At 43.5% G+C, this 25765-nt stretch overlaps 1 protein-coding gene across 1 annotated transcript in view; it reads left to right on the top strand.

Moving 5' to 3' along the window:
- LOC138663262 (zinc finger protein 420-like) overlaps window positions 1-25765 on the top strand; it is an 81179-nt gene that overhangs the window by 13973 nt on the left and 41441 nt on the right. Inside the window, exons 2-5 of the mRNA XM_069749435.1 lie at window positions 13887-14036; window positions 14166-14345; window positions 14428-14551; window positions 14635-14720. Coding sequence (XP_069605536.1) covers window positions 13887-14036; window positions 14166-14345; window positions 14428-14551; window positions 14635-14720 — 540 coding nt within the window. The remainder of the gene's footprint in view (window positions 1-13886; window positions 14037-14165; window positions 14346-14427; window positions 14552-14634; window positions 14721-25765) is intronic.

The following is a 25765-nucleotide window of genomic DNA, read 5'->3' as shown; positions in this document are numbered from 1 at the left end:
GTTCCTCAAGATTTCTCAGTGTTTCCCCTTCTTCCACTGTAGAAAATGTAGTATCATTGATGTCACTTTTATAATGGAATTTTTTGAGAATGAGTTTCCTGGAGAAAAGGTGTAGATCACGGACTGCAATGAACGGATCCAACCGACATGACGGTGAAAACGTTAACCCTCTCTCCAGGAGTCTCACTTCAGCCATAGATAACTCATACTTAGATAGATTGATTACCTTAAGTTGGTCCGCTGGGGTACGCAAGGCTTTAGATCTTGTGAAAATGTCGGGTAATCTTTTGTCAGTTTTAGAGGTTTCTCCCACGATGTTTTCACCATCACTTTGTGAGGTATTGGCATCTGAGGTTGAGGCCACAGAACTAGCAGAAGGGCTGCGATGATGTTTGGTTCTGTTAATTTTCCTGCTATCATTCAACTTGTTCCTACCCGGATGGTTAGATTTTTTAATTTGCCACCGGTATATATTTTCTGTGTCGTAGTCATTGAGGTCTCTCTGGAATTTTCTGATCTTATTCTGACACACCTCCTTCTCCCATTTATCTACGTCTTTATTGATCTCTGACATAATTTGATCAAAGTTTTCTACTGGGATGTCCTTCATAAGGTGTTGTTCACATTCCTCAATTTCAGAGTCCAAGGCTGTCAGTGACATTGAATTTTTATCAATAATGATCTGGATAAATTCTAATGAACATGTCGTGGCCGTTGAAAGCCAACGCTTCGTGAGGACATCATCTTCCAACTCAAAGGATGGATACAATTGGACCCGCAATCCCCTAGGGATAATTTGTCTGTCCATATAATTTTCCAATGCAGACCGATTCCACCATATACGTGTCTTTTTGTACAAGGCATTCCTATATTGCCTGATCAAATCCTTATTAATAGTAACTGCATCCTCATTAGTCTTGGTGGCCCCCTGCTTAAATAAATCGGATGCCTTGGTTTGCCAGGTTTTTTCCCTGGCTTTAAAGTCCATTTTATGGAACGAGCGGACAATCTGTCTATAAAATACAGAAAATGTAAATGTTATCATAGTCCTAGTAAGAACACAGGCCGTGAGTCACTTCAACAACTCAAATAAATAACATATTCCGTCGTGTAATGCCACAACAGAAACAGAAGTGAAAAAAGAGGGAATAATGTATAAAAGTTATAATTTTATTGAAACACAAGTTGAACAATAATAAAACATTAGACATGGGGAGGGAGAAAGAGGGGAAGGAGGGGGTTAAACCACCAAGATAGAGAAAGCGAGACTGCACTGAACCAGAAAGTGTTCAAACAAGTGTTTAAACCACTAACGATAATATATGATGGTAATAAAATACCAAAGTTGGGCAGACTAGATAACCACATGCAACAAATATATCTGAATGTAAAGCAAGGTATGGTCACCTAAGGCATAAAAATATATCCCATGGATAGGTAAAGTAACCAGGCACCAGGTAAACATCGATCACTCCCAAAAACAAGGCAGGAAAAAATCTGCTGATGTAGAGGTGAGTACTACCAGTATAGGGTGCAGTAATGGAAACCTACCACAATAGGATAAAATAGCCCCGGAGTAAATTACCTGAGATTCAAATGCGGTGGTGTCTAGTGCAGAGGGAGAGTGCAGCCCCGGTTCCCATGCGCCCGACAAGCGCTGTTTCGCCTAAGCTTCTTCAATGGGGGCGAGGACAGGGTTCAAAAGGTGTGGGGGTTTATTTATAGTGTGACAAAATGGCGTTGATTAGACCGGAGGTATCCGGTGCGGCTGATGATTGCGCGCGTTATGGGGCCGTCCCACCACAGCCAAAGGGACTTCCGAGTCTGCGCACCGTGACACGCAGTGAACCGCACTACGGTCACGTGATCGCGCCCCTCGGAAGTCAGAGGCGGGGTACGGACCCCGCGCGTGCGCAGTGCCGCTGGGAGACCAACCAGATGGAACCAAAGGAGAGACCAGTGTTCTGGGAGGGTTAGGGCTGCGCGCGCATACAGGGACCGTCTCACCACACCGAAAGGGACTCCCGAGCATGCGCACCGTGGCACGCAGTGGAACACACTGCGGTCACGTGATCGGCGCCTCTCGGGTGTCGGGGGGAGAAAACGGGCCCTGCGCGTGCGCAGTACCACTCGCAGGTACACCAAAGGAAAAGGGGCTGGATGATCATGTGCAAACCATACTAAGTATATCAGTGGGAGCCGGGAACCAAGATGTTAAAATAACAGTAATTATTCCGGGCAGCAAAGAAGGACAGGAGAAGGAAGGTGTACAAAACTGAAATAAGTATATGAGAAGTACCGGGAGACTAAATACGGGACATCATAAAGACCAGGAAAAGTGGAGCTAGTTGAATAGACTAAGTACCCATGACGGAACACATATATATCCCCATATAAAGAGGAAAGGGCACACGTAAACACACCTGTGTCCCTATATATTTGCAAACCGGGCAAGGACCTGGAGCTCCAATGGGCAGGGGGGAAGGGAAGACAAGGGACCCTCCCAGAACACTGGTCTCTCCTTTGGTTCCATCTGGTTGGTCTCCCAGCGGCACTGCGCACGCGCGGGGTCCGTACCCCGCCTCTGACTTCCGAGGGGCGCGATCACGTGACCGTAGTGCGGTTCACTGCGTGTCACGGTGCGCAGACTCGGAAGTCCCTTTGGCTGTGGTGGGACGGCCCCATAACGCGCGCAATCATCAGCCGCACCGGATACCTCCGGTCTAATCAACGCCATTTTGTCACACTATAAATAAACCCCCACACCTTTTGAACCCTGTCCTCGCCCCCATTGAAGAAGCTTAGGCGAAACAGCGCTTGTCGGGCGCATGGGAACCGGGGCTGCACTCTCCCTCTGCACTAGACACCACCGCATTTGAATCTCAGGTAATTTACTCCGGGGCTATTTTATCCTATTGTGGTAGGTTTCCATTACTGCACCCTATACTGGTAGTACTCACCTCTACATCAGCAGATTTTTTCCTGCCTTGTTTTTGGGAGTGATCGATGTTTACCTGGTGCCTGGTTACTTTACCTATCCATGGGATATATTTTTATGCCTTAGGTGACCATACCTTGCTTTACATTCAGATATATTTGTTGCATGTGGTTATCTAGTCTGCCCAACTTTGGTATTTTATTACCATCATATATTATCGTTAGTGGTTTAAACACTTGTTTGAACACTTTCTGGTTCAGTGCAGTCTCGCTTTCTCTATCTTGGTGGTTTAACCCCCTCCTTCCCCTCTTTCTCCCTCCCCATGTCTAATGTTTTATTATTGTTCAACTTGTGTTTCAATAAAATTATAACTTTTATACATTATTCCCTCTTTTTTCACTTCTGTTTCTGTTGTGGCATTACACGACGGAATATGTTATTTATTTGAGTTGTTGAAGTGACTCACGGCCTGTGTTCTTACTAGGACTATGATAACATTTACATTTTCTGTATTTTATAGACAGATTGTCCGCTCGTTCCATAAAATGGACTTTAAAGCCAGGGAAAAAACCTGGCAAACCAAGGCATCCGATTTATTTAAGCAGGGGGCCACCAAGACTAATGAGGATGCAGTTACTATTAATAAGGATTTGATCAGGCAATATAGGAATGCCTTGTACAAAAAGACACGTATATGGTGGAATCGGTCTGCATTGGAAAATTATATGGACAGACAAATTATCCCTAGGGGATTGCGGGTCCAATTGTATCCATCCTTTGAGTTGGAAGATGATGTCCTCACGAAGCGTTGGCTTTCAACGGCCACGACATGTTCATTAGAATTTATCCAGATCATTATTGATAAAAATTCAATGTCACTGACAGCCTTGGACTCTGAAATTGAGGAATGTGAACAACACCTTATGAAGGACATCCCAGTAGAAAACTTTGATCAAATTATGTCAGAGATCAATAAAGACGTAGATAAATGGGAGAAGGAGGTGTGTCAGAATAAGATCAGAAAATTCCAGAGAGACCTCAATGACTACGACACAGAAAAAATATACCGGTGGCAAATAAAAAAATCTAACCATCCGGGTAGGAACAAGTTGAATGATAGCAGGAAAATTAACAGAACCAAACATCATCGCAGCCCTTCTGCTAGTTCTGTGGCCTCAACCTCAGATGCCAATACCTCACAAAGTGATGGTGAAAACATCGTGGGAGAAACCTCTAAAACTGACAAAAGATTACCCGACATTTTCACAAGATCTAAAGCCTTGCGTACCCCAGCGGACCAACTTAAGGTAATCAATCTATCTAAGTATGAGTTATCTATGGCTGAAGTGAGACTCCTGGAGAGAGGGTTAACGTTTTCACCGTCATGTCGGTTGGATCCGTTCATTGCAGTCCGTGATCTACACCTTTTCTCCAGGAAACTCATTCTCAAAAAATTCCATTATAAAAGTGACATCAATGATACTACATTTTCTACAGTGGAAGAAGGGGAAACACTGAGAAATCTTGAGGAACTTTTACAGGAAAACGAAGCACTTCAGGTAAGCAATTTTCCTCACTATCTATTTAACAAATCTCGGAAATTTCCTCCAATCAACACATGCCCTGCCATCGACGTATTTACACGGGTCATTACAGCCGAAATTGAGTCTCTATCCGAAAAACCGGTCTGGGCTTCGAATCTTAACAAAGAGGAGAAAAAAGCATTGGTCCATCTACAGTCACTAAAAGACGTAATATTCAAACCAGCGGACAAAGGCGGTAATCTAGTAATATGGCCAACAAGCATGTATGAGAAACAGGCCTATAAATTACTCAATGCTCCTGGCTGTTACAAAAAATTAACACACAACCCTCTCCCCAAATACCATGCTGATCTCCTACTATTAATTGAAGAGGCTTTTGAACAGGGTATTATAACTAAAAAAATGGTAGAGACCATCCAGAAATTACATCCTCGGCTACCCACCCTTTACCTGATGCCTAAATTGCATAAGGATCCGCTGGATCCCCCAGGAAGGCCTATTATCTCTGGAAACGGTGGCCTATGTGAGATTATTTCAGACTTTATTGATTTTTTTCTAAAACCGCTGGTATTTACCTTACCGTCGTATATTCAGGACACCACGTCGGCGCTCCAGAGACTTAACAACTTGTCTCTGGATGACCACATGATTATGGTCACTGCCGACGTGGAAGCCCTGTACACATCAATTAAGCATACCGATGGGCTCAAAGCAGTTGAATGGTACTTACAATCTAGTGACTTGGATAGGTCAATTATTCCCTTCATTCTTACCCTTCTGGAATTTGTTCTAACCCACAACATTTTTACTTTTAAAGGGCATACCTACTTACAGACGCAAGGTACTGCCATGGGGGCTTCATGTGCCCCCTCTTATGCCAATCTCTTTTTGGGGGCCTGGGAAAGGGAAGTCTTCCAAGGTGATTCTATCCCAGAGATACAGTGGGTCCAGGGGTGGATGCGTTACATTGATGATGTGTGGTTCATCTGGGAAGGACCACATCAGGATCTCCAAAACCTTATGTCAAAACTTAACAACAATAATCGTAATATCTTTTTAACCTACAAATCGGGAAGGGATTTGGAATTCTTAGATATAAACATCAAGGTGTCCAGTGGTATGGTGTGCACAGACTTATACAGGAAACCTACGGCAACGAATTCGTTGTTACACGCCAGTTCCTCACATCTACCCACCATCATTAAAGGGATCCCAATCGGGCAATTTCTTAGAGTTAAACGCATTTGTTCAGAGAATTCAGATTTTGAAAAACAAGCAGCTGACCTTACTGGTAGGTTCCTTCAACGGGGATATAGCAAAAAAAACATTCGGAAAGGCTATAGAAGAGCTCAAAGTATTCCCCGAGACTGCCTCCTATATTCTTCTCAAAATAAGCCTAAAGAAACTAGGAACCAGGTAAGATTCATTACAACATATAATAATCGCTGGAATGATCTCAGAACAATCCTCAAAAAACACTGGAATATTCTCCTAACTGACCCCATTCTTCAAAAGATCCTCCCGTCGGGTCCATCGATGGTGGCAAAAAGAAGCAGGAACCTGCGGGATTTATTAGTACGTAGCCATTATGACCCTATTCTCGAATCCAAGCACAGGCCACTTCAACAGGGTTTTTTTTCCATGTGGGATGTGCAAAGCCTGCCTTAATATGAAAAAAGCCTTTTCTTTTTCCAACGCAGAGGGTTCAAAAAACCTGGAGATTCGTAAACATCTCACATGTTCCTCCACGGGTGTCATATATCATGCCACATGCCCTTGTGGCCTAATATACATCGGCATGACTACCCGGGAGGTAAAACTTCGTGTACGCGAACATGTTAGGGATATAGAAAAGGCCAAAACTATCCAGGACCCATCCCTCTTAAAGACCCTACCGCGTCATTTTAAAATCAGACATAACTGTAACCCAAAAGGTTTATTCTTTAAGGCCATTGATCAGATCAACTTGGGGACACGTGGCGGTGATTTGGCCAAGTCCTTGGCACAACTAGAAAGTAAGTGGATATATAGACTTGGCACAATCACCCCACGTGGCCTCAACGAAAGCTTTGGCTTCAATTCCTTTTTGTAACTGCATACCTTCACATTTAGGGACCGGTTTTTAGGTGTTTTTATATTCTTTTCTATTCTTCGTGTCTTTTAGTGATTTTAATACCCCTCTCGGGGTTTTTAGATTAGTATATGTACTAATTGTGTCGTTTTTACTTTAGGTTGTTCTGTGTATTTGTGGCGTTGTTCCCGGTCGCTATGCTTTGGCGTCTTGGTTATCTGTGGGTGTCGTCTCGGGATTCGGCTGGATTTCTTGTTCCAGTGCATCGGCTCATCGTGTTCAGGCAGTATTTTGGCTGTCTTACGTATGGCTCTATCTGGAAAAAATGAGTCGATGGAGTTCCAACACTTGGACTATAAAGCACTTAATTCCATACATCTGTTTTTTTTTTTTTTTTTTTTTCCAATTAATAATTTATTGTTTCCATTATCATCCTGTTTTATATTTACAGTTTTTACTATTGTACTTATATCTCTATGTCCTGGGCCTTTGGTCAGGTGGTTTTCCTTCCCTTCTTATTCCTGCATTTTTTACCTTATTTATGTGGTTCATTGTTATACTCATCACTTAGGGGCTCATGTTAGCCCTGTTCCTAGCCTTCACTTTTTTCGAATGTATATATATCATATACAGTTGTTCTCGTGATGGTGGCTCTATGCACCTATTATCTCCATCACCTCATCATTAGTTTCGTTGCCCTTTTTCTTTTCACTCCTTGCCCTCACTCCCATGGTTCACACATTATTTTTCAATAATTTGTCTATAGTCTTGTTCCAAACACACACTTGTTTATATCTTATATTGTTTATATTTTATATACTGATATCAGGTCCCTTGTCTTCCCTTTCCCCCTGCCCATTGGAGCTCCAGGTCCTTGCCCGGTTTGCAAATATATAGGGACACAGGTGTGTTTACGTGTGCCCTTTCCTCTTTATATGGGGATATATATGTGTTCCGTCATGGGTACTTAGTCTATTCAACTAGCTCCACTTTTCCTGGTCTTTATGATGTCCCGTATTTAGTCTCCCGGTACTTCTCATATACTTATTTCAGTTTTGTACACCTTCCTTCTCCTGTCCTTCTTTGCTGCCCGGAATAATTACTGTTATTTTAACATCTTGGTTCCCGGCTCCCACTGATATACTTAGTATGGTTTGCACATGATCATCCAGCCCCTTTTCCTTTGGTGTACCTGCGAGTGGTACTGCGCACGCGCAGGGCCCGTTTTCTCCCCCCGACACCCGAGAGGCGCCGATCACGTGACCGCAGTGTGTTCCACTGCGTGCCACGGTGCGCATGCTCGGGAGTCCCTTTCGGTGTGGTGAGACGGTCCCTGTATGCGCGCGCAGCCCTAACCCTCCCAGAACACTGGTCTCTCCTTTGGTTCCATCTGGTTGGTCTCCCAGCGGCACTGCGCACGCGCGGGGTCCGTACCCCGCCTCTGACTTCCGAGGGGCGCGATCACGTGACCGTAGTGCGGTTCACTGCGTGTCACGGTGCGCAGACTCGGAAGTCCCTTTGGCTGTGGTGGGACGGCCCCATAACGCGCGCAATCATCAGCCGCACCGGATACCTCCGGTCTAATCAACGCCATTTTGTCACACTATAAATAAACCCCCACACCTTTTGAACCCTGTCCTCGCCCCCATTGAAGAAGCTTAGGCGAAACAGCGCTTGTCGGGCGCATGGGAACCGGGGCTGCACTCTCCCTCTGCACTAGACACCACCGCATTTGAATCTCAGGTAATTTACTCCGGGGCTATTTTATCCTATTGTGGTAGGTTTCCATTACTGCACCCTATACTGGTAGTACTCACCTCTACATCAGCAGATTTTTTCCTGCCTTGTTTTTGGGAGTGATCGATGTTTACCTGGTGCCTGGTTACTTTACCTATCCATGGGATATATTTTTATGCCTTAGGTGACCATACCTTGCTTTACATTCAGATATATTTGTTGCATGTGGTTATCTAGTCTGCCCAACTTTGGTATTTTATTACCATCATATATTATCGTTAGTGGTTTAAACACTTGTTTGAACACTTTCTGGTTCAGTGCAGTCTCGCTTTCTCTATCTTGGTGGTTTAACCCCCTCCTTCCCCTCTTTCTCCCTCCCCATGTCTAATGTTTTATTATTGTTCAACTTGTGTTTCAATAAAATTATAACTTTTATACATTATTCCCTCTTTTTTCACTTCTGTTTCTGTTGTGGCATTACACGACGGAATATGTTATTTATTTGAGTTGTTGAAGTGACTCACGGCCTGTGTTCTTACTAGGACTATGATAACCTTTATACATTGCAGCCCGGACACCATTATTAGGCATGTAAGTATCGTAGTAACTAGGCCGCCCCATACTATCGAGTGCTTGGGTCGGATGGCATTCAGCCAAACTCTGTCACACCTTCTTAGATGCCATGTTAGCTTTTCAGAGCATCAAGTGGTTAAACTGTCAGTATTAATGTTACAGCCGCACTTGTGCCGTCTCTGTGATCTATATCTATGTTCTGGGGCCCAAAATAGTTAATTTGTAAAAAAAAATGTTTCACTTGTTAAAAAATAATAAAATATGTTTCCTTCTTTTTTATGTTTTTTTTTTTTATTTTTACAAGAATTGTTGGAGCCAATTTTCTTTTGAAACATTTTAATATCTGATTTTTCTGGTGTTTTTCTGGCAATATAGGAAAGCCTAAGGCCAGAAATAAACCCCATAAATCACTGTACATGGAGACTTTGGGATTAGATCATTTCTGTCCACGGTGTTTGTCAAAACAACATCAACTATATAATTGTCTAAGGGTCATTTCCGTCTTTCTGTCTGTCTGTCTTTGTGCCTGTCACAGAAATCCGAAGTCACAGATTGGTCGTGGCCAAACGGCCACGACCAATTAGCGATGGGCACAGTCCGGCCGCGAAATGGCCGCTCCCTACTCTCCTGCCGTCCATACTCCCCTCCAGTCAGTGCTCACACAGGGTTAATGGCAGCGTTAACGGACCGCGTTATGCCGCGGTGTAATGTACTCCGTTAACGCTGCTATTAACCCTGTGTGACCAACTTTTTACTATTGATGCTGCCTATGCAGCATCAATAGTAAAAAGATCTAATGTTAAAAATAATAAAAAAAAATAAAAAATCATTATATACTCACCTTCTGTCGGCCCCCGGATACAGCCCAGGCCTTTCCTGCTCCTTGCGACGCTCCAGTTCATGCATTGCGGTCTCGCGAGATGATGATGTAGCGGTCTCGCGAGTGCTAAGCATCTCTGGGAACTACTTCAAGATTGTTGGAAGACCATTTCCGGTGACTACTTCTTGAAGCTCATCAAGAGAATGCCAAGAGTGTGCAAAGCAGTCATCAAAGCAATAGGTGGCTACTTTGAAGAACCTAGAATATAAGACATAATTTCAGTTGTTTCACACTTTTTTGTTAAGTATATAATTCCACATGTGTTAATTCATAGTTTTGATGCCTTCAGTGTGAATGTACAATTTTCATAGTCATGAAAATACAGAAAAATCTTTAAATGAGAAGGTGTGTCCAAACTTTTGGTCTGTACTATGTGGCTGTGCTATATACTATGTGGCTGTGCTATATACTATGTGGCTGTGCTATATACTATGTGGCTGTGCTATATACTATGTGGCTGTGCTATATACTATGTGGCTGTGCTATATACTATGTGGCTGTGCTATATACTATGTGGCTGTGCTATATACTATGTGGCTGTGCTATATACTATGTGGCTGTGCTATATACTATGTGGCTGTGCTATATACTATGTGGCTGTGCTATATACTATGTGGCTGTGCTATATACTATGTGGCTGGGCAATATACTACGTGGCTGGGCAATATACTACGTGTCTGTGCTATTTACTACGTGGGCTGTGTTATATACTACGTGGGCTGTGTTATACGCTTCTTGGCTGTGCTATATTTCTCTGCTGTATCTGTGCATCATGAATTGTGGTATGTGTTAAAGAGGGGTGCCAACTGAGACTCTTTCGCCCGAGGCCCTCAAAAACCTGGAGCCGGCCCTGGCTTCACTGATTGGTCACTCCCGGCCGCGAACAATTCATCGACAGTCGCAGTCCGCCCGCGAATTGGCACGGAATTTGAACCACTCTTCGCTAATTGGTCGCGGCCGGCCGAATCCTTTGTATAAATTGTATTATTCTGAAAACTTGATAAATAAACTACATACATATTCTAGAATACCCGATGCGTTAGAATCGGGCCACCATCTAGTTTTTTTATATAATGAGCTCTAACGTGATAGAAGATTACAGTGCAGGGAAGACGGGAAACCTTCATATAGACGGCCAGTGGTGATGGAGTCAGTGACGGGCTCTGGACAAATATGTTTCTAGAGCCGTAGTAGAAGATGAAGATGTCGTCCTCATCATGAAATAGTTATTTCTCCTGTCCCGTGTAATGAATATCTCCTGCAGTATTGCTAATGCCGATTCCAGTGTCGGTAAATGAGACGAGAATTAGCGTTATGGAAAATGAGTCTATGAGAAACGTATTCAGCTGCCGACTCCAAGGAAGAAACTGCTTGTTGTCTGTGGCCTAAAATATATAGGTTATATTAGTAAACTAGATGGTGGCCCGATTCTAACACATCGGGTATTCTAGAATATGTATGTAGTTTATTTATGAAGTTTTCAGAATAATGCAATTTATACAAAGGATTCGGCCGGCCAGCCGCAACCAATTAGCGAAGCGTGGTTCAAATTCCGCCCCAATTTGCGGGCAGACTGCGACTGTCGCTGATTGTTCGCGGCCGGGCGTGACCAATCAGTGAAGCCAGGGCTGGCTCCAGGTTTTTGAGGGCCCCGGGCGAAAGAGTATCAGTTGGCCCTCCTCTTTAACACATACCACGATTCATGATGCACAGATACAGCAGAGAAATATAGCACAGCCCACGTAGTATATTGCCCAGCCATGTAGTATATTGCCCTGCCACCTAGTATATTGCCCAGACACGTAGTATATTGCCCAGCCACGTAATATATTGCACAGCCACGAAGTATATTGCACAGCCATGTAGTATATAGCAGACGTAGTATATAACCCAGGCCATGTAGTATAGTGCACAGCGATGTAGTATATTGCCCAGCCATGTAATATATACCATAGCCACGTAGTATATATTGTCACGGATCCCTACTCCGTGGTGTCACTTATTCGTCACGTGCCTGCTCTCACACGTGACTTGGGGTTGTGCCTGCAAGGGTTAATCTATCTCCCCACTCTCAGTACAGCATTCAACCTCTGTCCTATGCTATAATGGGAGCATAAATCACACACCGACCCAGGCCACACACCCGCTCTTACACGCTGCCACCACTCATCGAATACACGGGCAATGAGTCCCAGAAATAATACTAATAAAAATATGTTTATCACGCATAAGGCACACACACCTCTAGGCTATGGATTCTTTAGAACATTCAAGGTTCAACTTATTAAAGTTTTATACTTTAATAGCAAAAGGTTCAATGCTTACAATAAGAAAAAGGTATAAAAATATGATAATAAAAAGACATACAACTTATGCAAACAGTGTCAAAATAAACAGGAGAAAACTTACAGAAATCATCTAACTGGTAGTTTGCTTTCTGCTCTCTGAGGGGGGGTGAAAGGAGTTGGAACACATCAGCTTCTCAGGCTGCCCTCACATGTGAACACAATTCTCTGTCTGCAGCCTAAATTTATAACTTTGGTCTGAGGTCAGGTTTCTAGACCGGCCCCTCAGGCCAATATCATAACTGCTGCCTGTTTGATTGGGCCACGGCCTCGCTACTAATGAATATATATTATTTTCCTCTGGAGACACGTGTGAAATGGTTCCCGGGAATACCTTCCCTCAGGCCGCAATTTAGCATCTCCCCTCCAAGACCTCAGAGGTGTCAAGTTTTCCTTTTGTTCTTGGCCTTAGCCAGACCCCCTGGTGAGATCTGGAGACAGAATTTCTACTAGTTCCCAGGAAGTACCTATTAACACCTAGGTGCGACTTGCCTTCAGGACAGGTGTTACATTATCACTAGTCACACATATAGCCCTAGACATATGTCCCTACACACATATATATATATATATATATATTTCACCACAACATACCACGATTCATGATGCACAGATACAGCAGAGAAATATAGCACAGCCAAGTAGCGTATAACACAGCCCACGTAGTATATAACACAGCCCACATAGTAAATAGCACAGACACGTAGTATATTGCCCAGCCACGTAGCATATTGCCCAGCCATGTAGTATATTGCCCTGCCACGTAGTATATTGCCCAGACACGTAGTATATAGCACAGACACGTAGTATATTGCCCAGCCACGTAATATATTGCACAGCCACGTAGTATATAGCACAGAGACGTAGTACATAACACTGCCCATGCAGTATATAACCCAGGCCACGTAGTATAGTGCACAGCGATGTAGTATATTGCCCAGCCACGTAATATATACCATAGCCACGTAGTATATAGCACAGTCCACATAGTATATAGCACAGAGATGTAGTATATAACACAGCCCACACAGTATCTAACACAGCCCACGTAGTAAATAGCAATGTGGGCACCATATCCCTGTTAAAAAAGAATTAAAATAAAAAATAGTTATATACTCACCTTCCGTCGGCCCCCAGATCCAGCCCAGGTGCTTACTGATGCTTCTCGTGACGCTCCGGTCCCAAGAGTGCATTGCGGTCTCACGAGATGATGACGTAGGAGACCGCTACGTCATCATGTCGCGAGACCGCAATGCATGGACCCGAGCGTCGCGAGGAGCAGGAAAGGCCTGGGCTATATCCGGGGGTCGACAGAAAGTGAGTATATAATGATTTTTTTTTTTTTTATTATTTTTAACATTAGATCTTTTTACTATTGATGTTGCATAGGCAGCATCAATAGTAAAAAGTTGGTCACACAGGGTTAATAGCAGCGTTAACGGGGTGGGTTACACCACGGCATAACGCGGTCTGTTAATGCTGCCATTAACCCCGTGTGAGCGCTGACTGGAGGGGAGTATGGTGCGGGCACTGACGGCAGCGGAGTAGGGAGCGGCCATTTCGCGGCCGGACTGTGCCCGTCGCTGATTGGCCACGACCAATTAGTGACTTCGGATTTCCATGACAGACAGACAGACAGAAAGATGGAAGTGACCCTTAGAACATTATATTAGTAGATGTAAAGAAGAAAACTATATACTGTAAAATAATCTCATATGTTTCCCTTATTATCTCCAGTAATTCTATTATTACACAGGATTTTTATGATGTTACATCGGCTCATCTTCTTCTCATTCAGGTCTCTACAATATCGGGTCCTCTCAGTGAAGATCTTCTATATAAGAGAATTTTCCTGATTTACCCATCAAAGATGGATATGGACAGATACAAGATGGCGGAGAGGATATTACACCTCACCCTAGAGATCCTCTTCCGGCTTACTGGAGAGGTGAGAGATTCTGATGACGTCACATTACATCATTCTTATCTATGGGAATAACAGATGGACAGAACTGGAGAGGTGAGGACTCTGGACATGTCTGTAGTGAGATTTATTAATGTGTCTCTCCATAACCAGGATTACACAGTGGTGAAGAAGACCTCTAGTGAGCGCTGTCAGGACCCTGTGTCTCAGGGATGGGGAAGACCACTGAGCCCAATCACGGGGCCTCCACCTCACCCCCTGATACATGAGAACATCAATGACCAGAAGATCCTAGAACTCACCTACAAGATGATTGAGCTGCTGACTGGAGAGGTGACACTGCTGGGAATGCTGGGACATTATACAGTAACACTATGAAGGGATCGGGGGATGACGGTATCATTGTATGTGTCAGGTTCCTATAAGGTATCAGGATGTCGCCGTCTATTTCTCCATGGAGGAGTGGGAGTATTTAGAAGGACACAAAGATGTATACAAGGACGTCATGATGGAGGTTCCCCAGCCCCTCACATCACCAGGTAATAGACAGGACTAAATACACACGACCTATAATTATCTGTATGTAAAGAATGAATTCAGTCCCTGTATGTGCTTCCTCTAGATCTATCCATTAAGAGGACAACACCAGAGAGATGTCCCCATCTTCTTCTTCCACAGGACTGTAAACAAGAAGATCCCAATGTTCAGGTAGATGGAGAGAAGGTGTCATGAGATCTCCCCTATGATGTGTAGACGGCTGTGGAGGTCTTGCGCTCAGTCTTGTTTTATCCACCAGTATTATATACTCGAGTATAAGCCGACCCCCCCCCCTAATTTTGCCACAAAAAACTGGGAAAACTTAAACTTAATGACTCGAGTTTAAGCCTAGGGTGGGAAATGCAGCAGCTACCGGTAAATGTCAAAAGTAAAAATAGATACCAATAAAAGTAAAATCAATTGAGATATCAGTAGGTTAAGTGTTTTTGAATATCCATATTGAATCAGGAGCCCCATATAATGCTCCATACAGTTTATGATGGGCCCCATAAGATGCTCCATATTAAAAAGATGCCCCATATAATCCTGCATAAAGGTTAATAATGGCCCCATAAGATGCTCCATACAGACACATTTGCCCAATATAATGCTGCACAAATGCTGATTATGTCCCCATAAGATGCTCCATAAAGATATTTGCCCCATATAGTGCTGCACAAACCTTGATTATGGCCCTATAAGATGCTCCATACAGACACTTGCCCCATATACCGTAATGCTCCACAAACGTTATTTATGGCCCCATACAGACACTTGCCCCATATAGTGCTGCACAAATGTTATGGCCCCATATAGTGCTGCACAAATGTTATGGCCCCATATAATGCTGCACAAATGTTATGGCCCCATATAGTGCTGCACAAATGTTATGGCCCCATATAGTGCTGCACAAATGTTATGGCCTCATATAGTGCTGCACAAATGTTATGGCCCCATATAGTGCTGCACAAATGTTATGGCCTCATATAGTGCTGTACAAATGTTATGGCCCCATATAGTGCTGCACAAATGTTATGGCCCCATATAGTGCTGCACAAACCTTATGGCCCCATAGATGCTCCATACAGACACTTGCCCTATTTGCTGCGATAAAAAATAAATCACATACTCACCTCTCCGTCGCTCAGGCCCCCGGCGCTTTCAATAGTTACCTGCTCCTTGTTCCAGTGCGGCTCCGTCTTCGGCACTGATGCTCAGCAGATGGCGCGCACTGACCACGTCACCGCGCCCTCTGACCTCAGCGTCACTGCTGAAGACAGAGCGACGCCCGGAACGAGGAGCAGGTGACTACTCACCTGGTCCTGGCGCGGTGCAGTCCCTGCTTCCCCGACGCCGCAGCTTCATCCTGTACTGAGCGGTCACCATTACCGCTCATTACAGTAATGAATATGCGGCTCCACCTCCCATAGAGGTAATGAGCGGTACCATGTGTCCGCTCAGTACAGGAAGAATCTGCTGCTGCCGGCGCCGAGGAAGCCAGGGACCTGCAGGGACCGCGCCAGGAGTAGGTGAGTATAATTTCACAGCCCCCGCTCCCCCTTCCCTGCCGACCCCCGGGTATGACTCGAGTATAAGCCGAGAGGGGGACTTTCAGTCCAAAAAAGTGGGCTGAAAATCTCGGCTTATACTGAAGTGTATACGGTAGTTTTCTTTTCATTAGAATCACCTGAAAAACGAATTATTCCATGTGTTTAAGATTGATTTCAGTGATCCATTGATCCCTGAGACACAGTACCATCCACGAGTTTATTTGAAAATCAAAACAATTAAATCTTTATGACACTTAAATCCAATTTGCATAATAATTTGGAACACAGTGTATATTGTACAGCATACACAGGTACTATATACTGGGTGCAGTATACACAGGTACTATATACAGGGTACAGTATATATAGTTCAGTATACACAGGTACTAAATACAGGGTGCAGTATATACAGGTACTATATACAGGGTGCAGTATACACAGGTACTATATACAGGGTACAGTATATATAGTACAGTATGCACAGGTACTATATACAGGGTGCAGTATATACAGGCACTATATACAGGGTGCAGTATACACAGGTACTATATACAGGGTGCATTATATTTGTGGTACAGTACACAGGTACTATATACAGGGTACAGTATATATAGTACAGTATACACAGGTACTATATACAGGGTGCAGTATATATGGTACACTATACACAGGTATTATATACAGGGTGCAGTATACACAGGTTCTATACAGGGTACAGTATACACAGGTACTATATACAGGGTACAGTATACACAGGTACTATATACAGTGTACAGTATACACAGGTACTATATACAGGGTACAGTATACACAGGTACTATATACAGGGTACAGTATATATGGTACACTATACACAGGTACTATACAGGGTGCAGTATACACAGGTACTATATACAGGGTGCAGTATACACAGGTACTATATACAGGGTACAGTATACACAGGTACTATATACAGGGTACAGTATACACAGGTACTATATACAGGGTACAGTATACACAGGTACTATATACAGGGTACAGTATGCACAGGTACTATATACAGGGTACAGTATACACAGGTACTATATACAGGGTACAGTATACACAGGTACTATATACAGGGTACAGTATACACAGGTACTATATTCAGGGTACAGTATACACAGGTACTATATACAGGGTACGGTATACACAGGTACTACATACAGGCTGCAGTATATATATGTATATATGGTACAGTATGCACAGGTACTATATACAGAGTGCAGTATATATGGTATACTATACACAGGTACTATATACAGGGTACAGTATATATATATATATATATATATGGTACAGTATACACAGGTACTATATACAGGGTGCAGTATATACAGGGTACAGTATGCACAGGTACTATATATATAGGGTGCAGTATACACAGGTACTATATACAGGGTGCAGTATATACAGGGTACAGTATGCACAGGTACTATATATAGGGTGCAGTATACACAGGTACTATATACAGGGTGCAGTATATACAGGGTACAGTATGCACAGGTACTATATATATATATATATATATATATATATATATATATATATATATATAGTGCAGTATACACAGGTACTATATTCAGGGTGCAGTATACACAGGTACTATATACAGGGTGCAGTATATACAGGGTACAGTATGCACAGGTACTATATATATAGGGTGCAGTATACACAGGTACTATATTCAGGGTGCAGTATACACAGGGTGCATTATACACAGGTACTATATACAGGGTACAGTATGCACAGGTGCAATATACAAGGTGCAGTATACACAGGTACTATATACAGGGTGCAGTATACACAGGTACTATATACAGGGTGCAGTATACACAGGTACCATATACAGGGTGCAGTATACACAGGTACAATATACAAGGTGCAGTATATATATGTATATACCCCTCCTCACATGTAAAGTGCCATGGAATAAATGGTGCTATAATACAAATATATGGTACAGTATACACAGGTACTATATACAGGGTGCATTATACATAAGTACTATATACAGGGTGCAGTGTATACAGGGTGCAGTATACACAGGTACTATATACAGGGTGCAGTATATACAGGTACTATATACAGGGTGCAGTATACACAGGTACTACACACATGGTGCACTATATACAGGTACTATATACAGGGTGCATTATACATAAGTATGATATACAGGGTGCAGTGTATACATGGTGCAGTATACAAAGGTACTATATACAGGGTGCAGTATACACAGGTACTATATACAGGTACTATATACAGGGTGCATTATACATAAGTACTATATACAGGGTACAGTGTATACATGGTGCAGTATACAAAGGTACTATATACAGGGTGCAGTATACACAGGTACTATATACAGGGTGCATTATACATAAGTACTATATACAGGGTGCAGTGTATACATGGTGCAGTATACAAAGGTACTATATACAGGGTGCAGTATACACAAGTACTGTATACAGGGTGCAGTATATACAGGGTTGTTGTGAATTCTGCTCTTGGGCTCCCTCCGGTGGTTATGAGTGGTAGTGCTGCTGTCTGTGGATCGCAGCATTTATCAGGTGTGTTCACTTTTTGCAATTTGGACTCAGCTATTTAGTCCTGCTTGATCCTTTAGTCAGTGCCAGTTGTCCATTGTTTTTAGAGGATTCACATCCTTTTCTGGTCTCTCCAGTTTGCTGTGCTTTTCATCAAAGATAAGTCCTGGCTTTGTTTCTGCTGTCCACATGCTGTGGGCCTTATAGTTCAGTGCATTTTCATGTTTTGTCTTGTCCAGCTTGTCTGTGAAAGGATTTTTTGCAGCCAAGCGGTATCTCTGGAGATGCAGATATACCCTCCATGTCTTTAGTCAGATGTGGAGTTTTGTATTTTCTGTGGTGGATATTTTCTAGTGTTTTAATACTGACTGCAAAGTTCTCTGTTCTATTCTTTCTTTTTAGCTAGAATGGCCTCCTTTGCTAATCCTGATTTCAGTCTGCGTTTGTCATTTCCCTCTCCTCTCACAGTCAATATTTGTGGGGGGCTGTCTATCCTTTGGGGATTTTCTCTGAGGCAAGATAGATAGAAACGGAAAACTTTAGGGGAAGTTAGTCCTTAGGCTGTGTCGAGGTGTCTAGGGAGTGTTAGGTACATCCCACGGCTATTTCTAGTTGCGCTGCTAGGTTCAGGGTCTGCGGTCAGTACAGGTACCACCTTCTCCAGAGTACGTCTCATGCTGCTCCTAGGCCACCAGATCATAACAGTACAACTGGCCAACAATGAGTTAATTGCATCTCAGAAGAAGGGAGGAAGGGTTTTGAGCCATTTTTTTTTCCTTAGCCTGTTTTGTCTTTTCCTCCCTCTTAATCTCTGGGTGGCTGCGGAACCTAGTAATAACATGAATGTTCAGGAGTTAGTTTCTCGTGTGGATCAGCTGCTAGGGTACAGGGTATTTCAGATTATATTGTTCAGACTCCTGCCTTAGAACCTAAGATTCCCACTCCTGATTTATTCTTTGGTGACAGATCCAAATTTTTGAGTTTCAAAAATAACTGTAAACTATTTTTTGCATTGAGACCCTGTTCTTCTGGTGATCCCATTCAGCGGGTTAAAATCATCATATCCCTGCTGCGTGGTGACCCACAGGATTGGGCATTTTCCCTGGAAACTGGCAATCCTGCTTTGCTTAATGTTGATTCTTTCTTTCAAGCATTGGGGTTATTGTATGATGAGCCTAATTCTGTGGATCAAGCTGAGAAGATCTTGTTGGCCCTGTGTCAGGGTCAAGAAGCGGCAGAATCGTATTGCCAGAAATTTAGAAAATGGTCTGTACTGACTAAATGGAATGAGGATGCCTTGGCGGCAATTTTCAGAAAGGGTCTTTCTGAATCCATTAAAGATGTTATGGTGGGGTTCCCCACGCCTGCTGGTCTGAGTGATTCTATGTCTCTGGCCATTCAGATTGATCTGCCCTTGCGCGAGCGCAGAGTTGTGCACACTGTGGCGTTGTCCTCTGAGCGGAGCCCTGAGCCTATGCAGTGTGAAAGGATTTTGTCTAGAGCTGAACGTCAAGGATTCAGGCGTCAGAATGGGTTGTGTTTTTACTGCGGCGATTCTGCTCATGTTATTTCTGATTGCCCTAAGCGTACAAAGAGAAACGCTAGTTCTGTTACCATCAGTACTGTACAACCTAAATTTCTGTTATCTGTGACCTTAATCTGCTCATTATCATCATTTTCTGTCATGGCATTTGTGGATTCAGGCGCCGCTCAGAACTTAATGGACTTAGAATTTGCCAGACGTTGTGGTTTCCCCTTGCAGCCTTTGCAGAACTCTGATCCTTTAAGGGGCATTGATGCTACACCGTTGGCGATAAATAAACCTCAGTTTTGGACACAGCTGACCATGCGCATGGCGCCAGCCCATCAGGAAGATTGTCGTTTTCTGGTGTTGCATAATTTGCATGATGATATTGTGCTGGGTTTTCCATGGTTACAGGTACATAATCCGGTGTTAGATTGGAGATCTATGTCTGTGACTAGTTGGGGTTGTCAGGGGGTTCATGGTCACGTTCCTTTTTATGTCAATTTCCTCTTCCCCCTCTTCTGAAATTCCTGAGTTTTTGTCAGATTTCCAGGATGTAGTCGATGAGCCCAAATCCAGTTCCCTTCCACCGCATAGGGACTGTGATTGTGCTATTGACTTGATTCCAGGTTGTAAGTTCCCTAAGGGCCGACTTTTCAACCTGTCTGTGCCAGAACATGCCGCTATGCGGAGCTATATTAAGGAGTCTTTGGAGAAGGGGCATATTCGGCCATCTTCTTCACCATTGGGAACAGGTTTTTTTTTTTGTTGCCAAGAAGGATGGTTCCTTGAGAACCTGTATTGATTATCGCCTCTTGAATAAGATCACGGTCAAATTTCAATACCCTTTGCCTTTGCTTACTGATTTGTTTGCTAGGATTAAGGGGGCTAGCTGGTTTACTAAGATTGACCTTCGAGGGGCATATAATCTTATTCGTATTAAGCAGGGTGACAAATGGAAAACTTCATTTAATACGCCCGAAAGCCATTTTGAATACCTTGTGATGCCTTTCGGACTCTCTAATGCCCCATCTGTGTTCCAATCCTTCATGCATGATATCTTTCGGAGTTATCTTGATAAATTCATGGTTGTATATCTGGATGATGTTTTGATTTTTTCCGATGATTGGGAGTCTCATGTGAAACAGGTCAGGATGGTATTTCAGATCCTCCGTAATAATGCTTTATTTGTGAAGGGGTCAAAGTGCCTCTTTGTAGTGCAGAAAGTTTCTTTTTTGGGCTTCATTTTTTCTCCCTCATCTATAGAAATGGATCCGGTTAAGGTTCAGGCCATTCATGATTGGATTCAGCCCACATCTGTGAAGAGCCTTCAGAAATTCTTGGGCTTTGCTAATTTTTGTCGTCGTTTCATTGCCAACTTCTCCAGTGTGGTTAAACCCCTGACCGATTTGACTAAGAAGGGCGCTGATGTGACGAATTAGTCCTCTGCGGCTGTTTCTGCCTTTCAGGAGCTTAAATGCCGATTTACTTCTGTCCCTGTGTTGCGTCAGCCGGATGTTTCTCTTCCATTTCAGGTTGAGGTTGACGCGTCTGAGATTGGGGCAGGGGCCGTTTTGTCTCAGAGGAATTCTGATGGTTCCTTGATAAAACAGTGTGCCTTCTTTTCTCGGAAGTTTTCGCCTGCGGAACGCAATTATGATGTCGGCAAACGGGAGTTGTTGGCTATGAAGTGGGCATTTGAGGAGTGGCGACATTGGCTTGAGGGGGCCAAGCACCGTATTGTGGTCCTGACCGATCATAAGAATCTGATTTACCTCGAGTCTGCCAAACGGCTGAATCCTAGACAGGCTCGATGGTCCCTGTTTTTCTCCCGTTTTGATTTTGTGGTCTCGTACATTCCTGGTACTAAGAATGTTAAGGCGGATGCCCTCTCTAGGAGTTTTTTTCCTGATTCCCCTGGGGTTCTTGAGCCCGTCGGCATTCTGAAGGAAGGGGTGATTCTTTCTGCCATCTCCCCTGATTTACGACGGGTTCCTCAGGAATTTCAGGCTAATAAACCTGACCGCTGTCCAGTGGGGAAACTGTTTGTTCCTGATAGATGGACTAGTAAAGTGATTTCTGAGGTTCATTGTTCTGTGTTGGCTGGCCATCCTGGGATTTTTGGTACCAGAGATTTGGTTGGTAGGTCCTTTTGGTGGCCTTCTTTGTCGCGGGATGTGCGTTCTTTTGTGCAGTCCTGTGGGATTTGTGCGCGGGCTAAGCCTTGCTGTTCCCACGCTAGTGGGTTGCTTCTGCCTTTGCCGGTCCCTGAGAGACCTTGGACGCATATTTCTATGGATTTTATTTCAGAGCTTCCGGTTTCCCAGAGGATGTCTGTTATCTGGGTGGTTTGTGACCGGTTTTCTAAGATGGTTCATTTGGTACCTTTGCCTAAATTGCCTTCCTCTTCTGATTTGGTTCCGTTGTTTTTTTAGCATGTGGTTCGTTTGCATGGCATTCCGGAGAATATTGTGTCCGATAGAGGTTCCCAGTTTGTTTCTAGGTTTTGGCGGGCCTTTTGTGCTAGGCTGGGCATTGATTTCTCTTTTTCTTCCGCATTTCATCCTCAGACAAATGGCCAAACCGAGCGAACTAATCAGACTTTGGAAACTTATTTGAGATGCTTTGTGTCTGCTGATCAGGATGATTGGGTGGCTTTCTTGCCATTGGCCGAGTTTGCCCTTAATAATCGGGCTAGTTCTGCTACCTTGGTTTCGCCTTTTTTTTGTAATTTTGGTTTTCATCCTCGTTTTTCTTCAGGGCAGGTTGAGCCTTCTGGTTGTCCTGGTGTGGATTCTGTGGTTGACAGGCTGCAGCAGATTTGGGCTCATGTGGTGGACAATTTGGTGTTGTCTCAGGAGGAGGCTCAGCGTTTTGCTAACCGTCGTCGGTGTGTTGGTTCCCGGCTTCGGGTTGGGGATTTGGTCTGGTTGTCTTCCCGTCATGTTCCTATGAAGGTTTCTTCCCCTAAGTTCAAGCCTCGGTTTATTGGTCCTTATAGGATTTCTGAGATTATCAATCCAGTGTCTTTTCGTTTGGCCCTTCCAGCCTCTTTTTCCATCCATAATGTTTTCCATAGATCTTTGTTGCGGAAGTATGTGGTGCCCGTTGTTCCCTCTGTTGATCCTCCGGCTCCGGTATTGATTGATGGGGAGTTGGAGTATGTGGTTGAGAAGATTTTGGATTCTCGTGTTTCGAGGCGGAAGCTTCAGTATCTGGTCAAATGGAAGGGTTATGGCCAGGAGGATAATTCTTGGGTTGTTGCCTCCGATGTTCATGCTGACGATTTGGTTCGTGCCTTTCATTTGGCTCGGCCTGGGGGCTCTGGTGAGGGTTCGGTGACCCCTCCTCAAGGGGGGGGGGTACTGTTGTGAATTCTGCTCTTGGGCTCCCTCCGGTGGTTATGAGTGGTAGTGCTGCTGTCTGTGGATCGCAGCATTTATCAGGTGTGTTCACTTTTTGCAATTTGGACTCAGCTATTTAGTCCTGCTTGATCCTTTAGTCAGTGCCAGTTGTCCATTGTTTTTGGAGGATTCACATCCCTTTCTGGTCTCTCCAGTTTGCTGTGCTTTTCATCAAAGATAAGTCCTGGCTTTGTTTCTGCTGTCCACATGCTGTGGGCCTTATAGTTCAGTGCATTTTCATGTTTTGTCTTGTCCAGCTTGTCTGTGAAAGGATTTTTTGCAGCCAAGCGGTATCTCTGGAGATGCAGATATACCCTCCATGTCTTTAGTCAGATGTGGAGTTTTGTATTTTCTGTGGTGGATATTTTCTAGTGTATTAATACTGACCGCAAAGTTCTCTGTTCTATTCTTTCTTTTTAGCTAGAATGGCCTCCTTTGCTAATCCTGATTTCAGTCTGCGTTTGTCATTTCCCTCTCCTCTCACAGTCAATATTTGTGGGGGGCTGTCTATCCTTTGGGGATTTTCTCTGAGGCAAGATAGTTTTCCGTTTCTATCTTTAGGGGAAGTTAGTCCTTAGGCTGTGTCGAGGTGTCTAGGGAGTGTTAGGTACATCCCATGGCTATTTCTAGTTGCGCTGCTAGGTTCAGGGTATGCGGTCAGTACAGGTACCACCTTCTCCAGAGTACGTCTCATGCTGCTCCTAGGCCACCAGATCATAACACAGGGTGTAGTATGCACAAGTACTATATACAGGGTGCAGTATACACAGGTACTATATACAGGGTGCAGTATACACAGGTACTATATGCAGGGTGCAGTATATACAAGTACTATATACAGGGTGCAGTATACACAGGTACTGTATACAGGGTGTAGTATATACAGGTATTATATACAGGCTGCAGTATATACAGGTACTATATACAGGGTGCAGTATACACAGGTACTGTATACAGGCTGCAGTATATACAGGTACTATATACAGGGTGCAGTATACACAAGTATTATATACAGGGTGCAGTATACACAGGTACTGTATACAGGGAGTAGTATATACAGGCACTATATACAGGGTGCAGTATACACAGGTACTATGTACAGGTACTATATACAGGATGCATTATACATAAATACTATATACAGGGTGCAGTGTATACATGGTGCAGTATACACAGGTACTATATACAGGGTGCAGTATACACAGGTACTATATACAGGGTGCAGTATACACAAGTACTATATACAGGGTGCAGTGTATACAGGTATTATATACAGGGTGCACTATACACAGGTACTATATACAGGGTGCAGTATATACAGGTACTATATACAGGGCACAGTATATACAGGTACTACATACAGGGTGCAATATACACAGGTACTATATACAGGGTGCAGTATACACAGGTACTACATACGGGGTGCAGTATACACAGGTACTATATACAGGGTGCAGTATACACAGGTACTATATACAGGGTGCAGTATACACAGGTACTATATACAGGGTGCAGTATACACAGGTACTATATACAGGGTGCAGTATACACAGGTACTATATACAGGGTGCAGTGTATACAGGAACTACATACAGGGTGCAATATACACAGGTACTATATACAGGGTGCAGTATAGACAGGTACTATATACAAAGTGCAGTATATACAGGTACTATATACAGGGTGCAGTATATACAGGTACTATATATAGGGTGCAGTATATACAGGTACTACATACAGGGTGCAGTATACACAGGTACTATATACAGGGTGCAGTATATACAGGTACTATATACAGGGTGCAGTATATACAGGTACTATATACAGGGTGCAGTATATACAGGTACTATATACAGGGTGCAGTATATACAGGTACTACATACAGGGTGCAGTATATACAGGTACTACATACAGGGTGCAGTATACACAGGTACTATATACAGGGTGCAGTATATACAGGTACTACATACAGGGTGCAGTATATACAGGTACTATATACAGTGTGCAGTATATACAGGTACTATATACAGGATGCAGTATACACAGGTACTATATACAGGGTGTTGTATATACAGGTACTATATACAGGGTGCAGTATACACAGGTACTATATACAGGGTGTAGTATACACAGGTGCTATATACAGGGTGCAATATACACAGGTACTATACAG

This window comes from Ranitomeya imitator, chromosome 2 (assembly GCF_032444005.1).
Source record: "Ranitomeya imitator isolate aRanImi1 chromosome 2, aRanImi1.pri, whole genome shotgun sequence".
NCBI lineage: Eukaryota > Metazoa > Chordata > Amphibia > Anura > Dendrobatidae > Ranitomeya > Ranitomeya imitator.
Note: the sequence above shows the minus strand (reverse complement) of the source record. Positions and strands in the feature narration are given on the sequence as shown.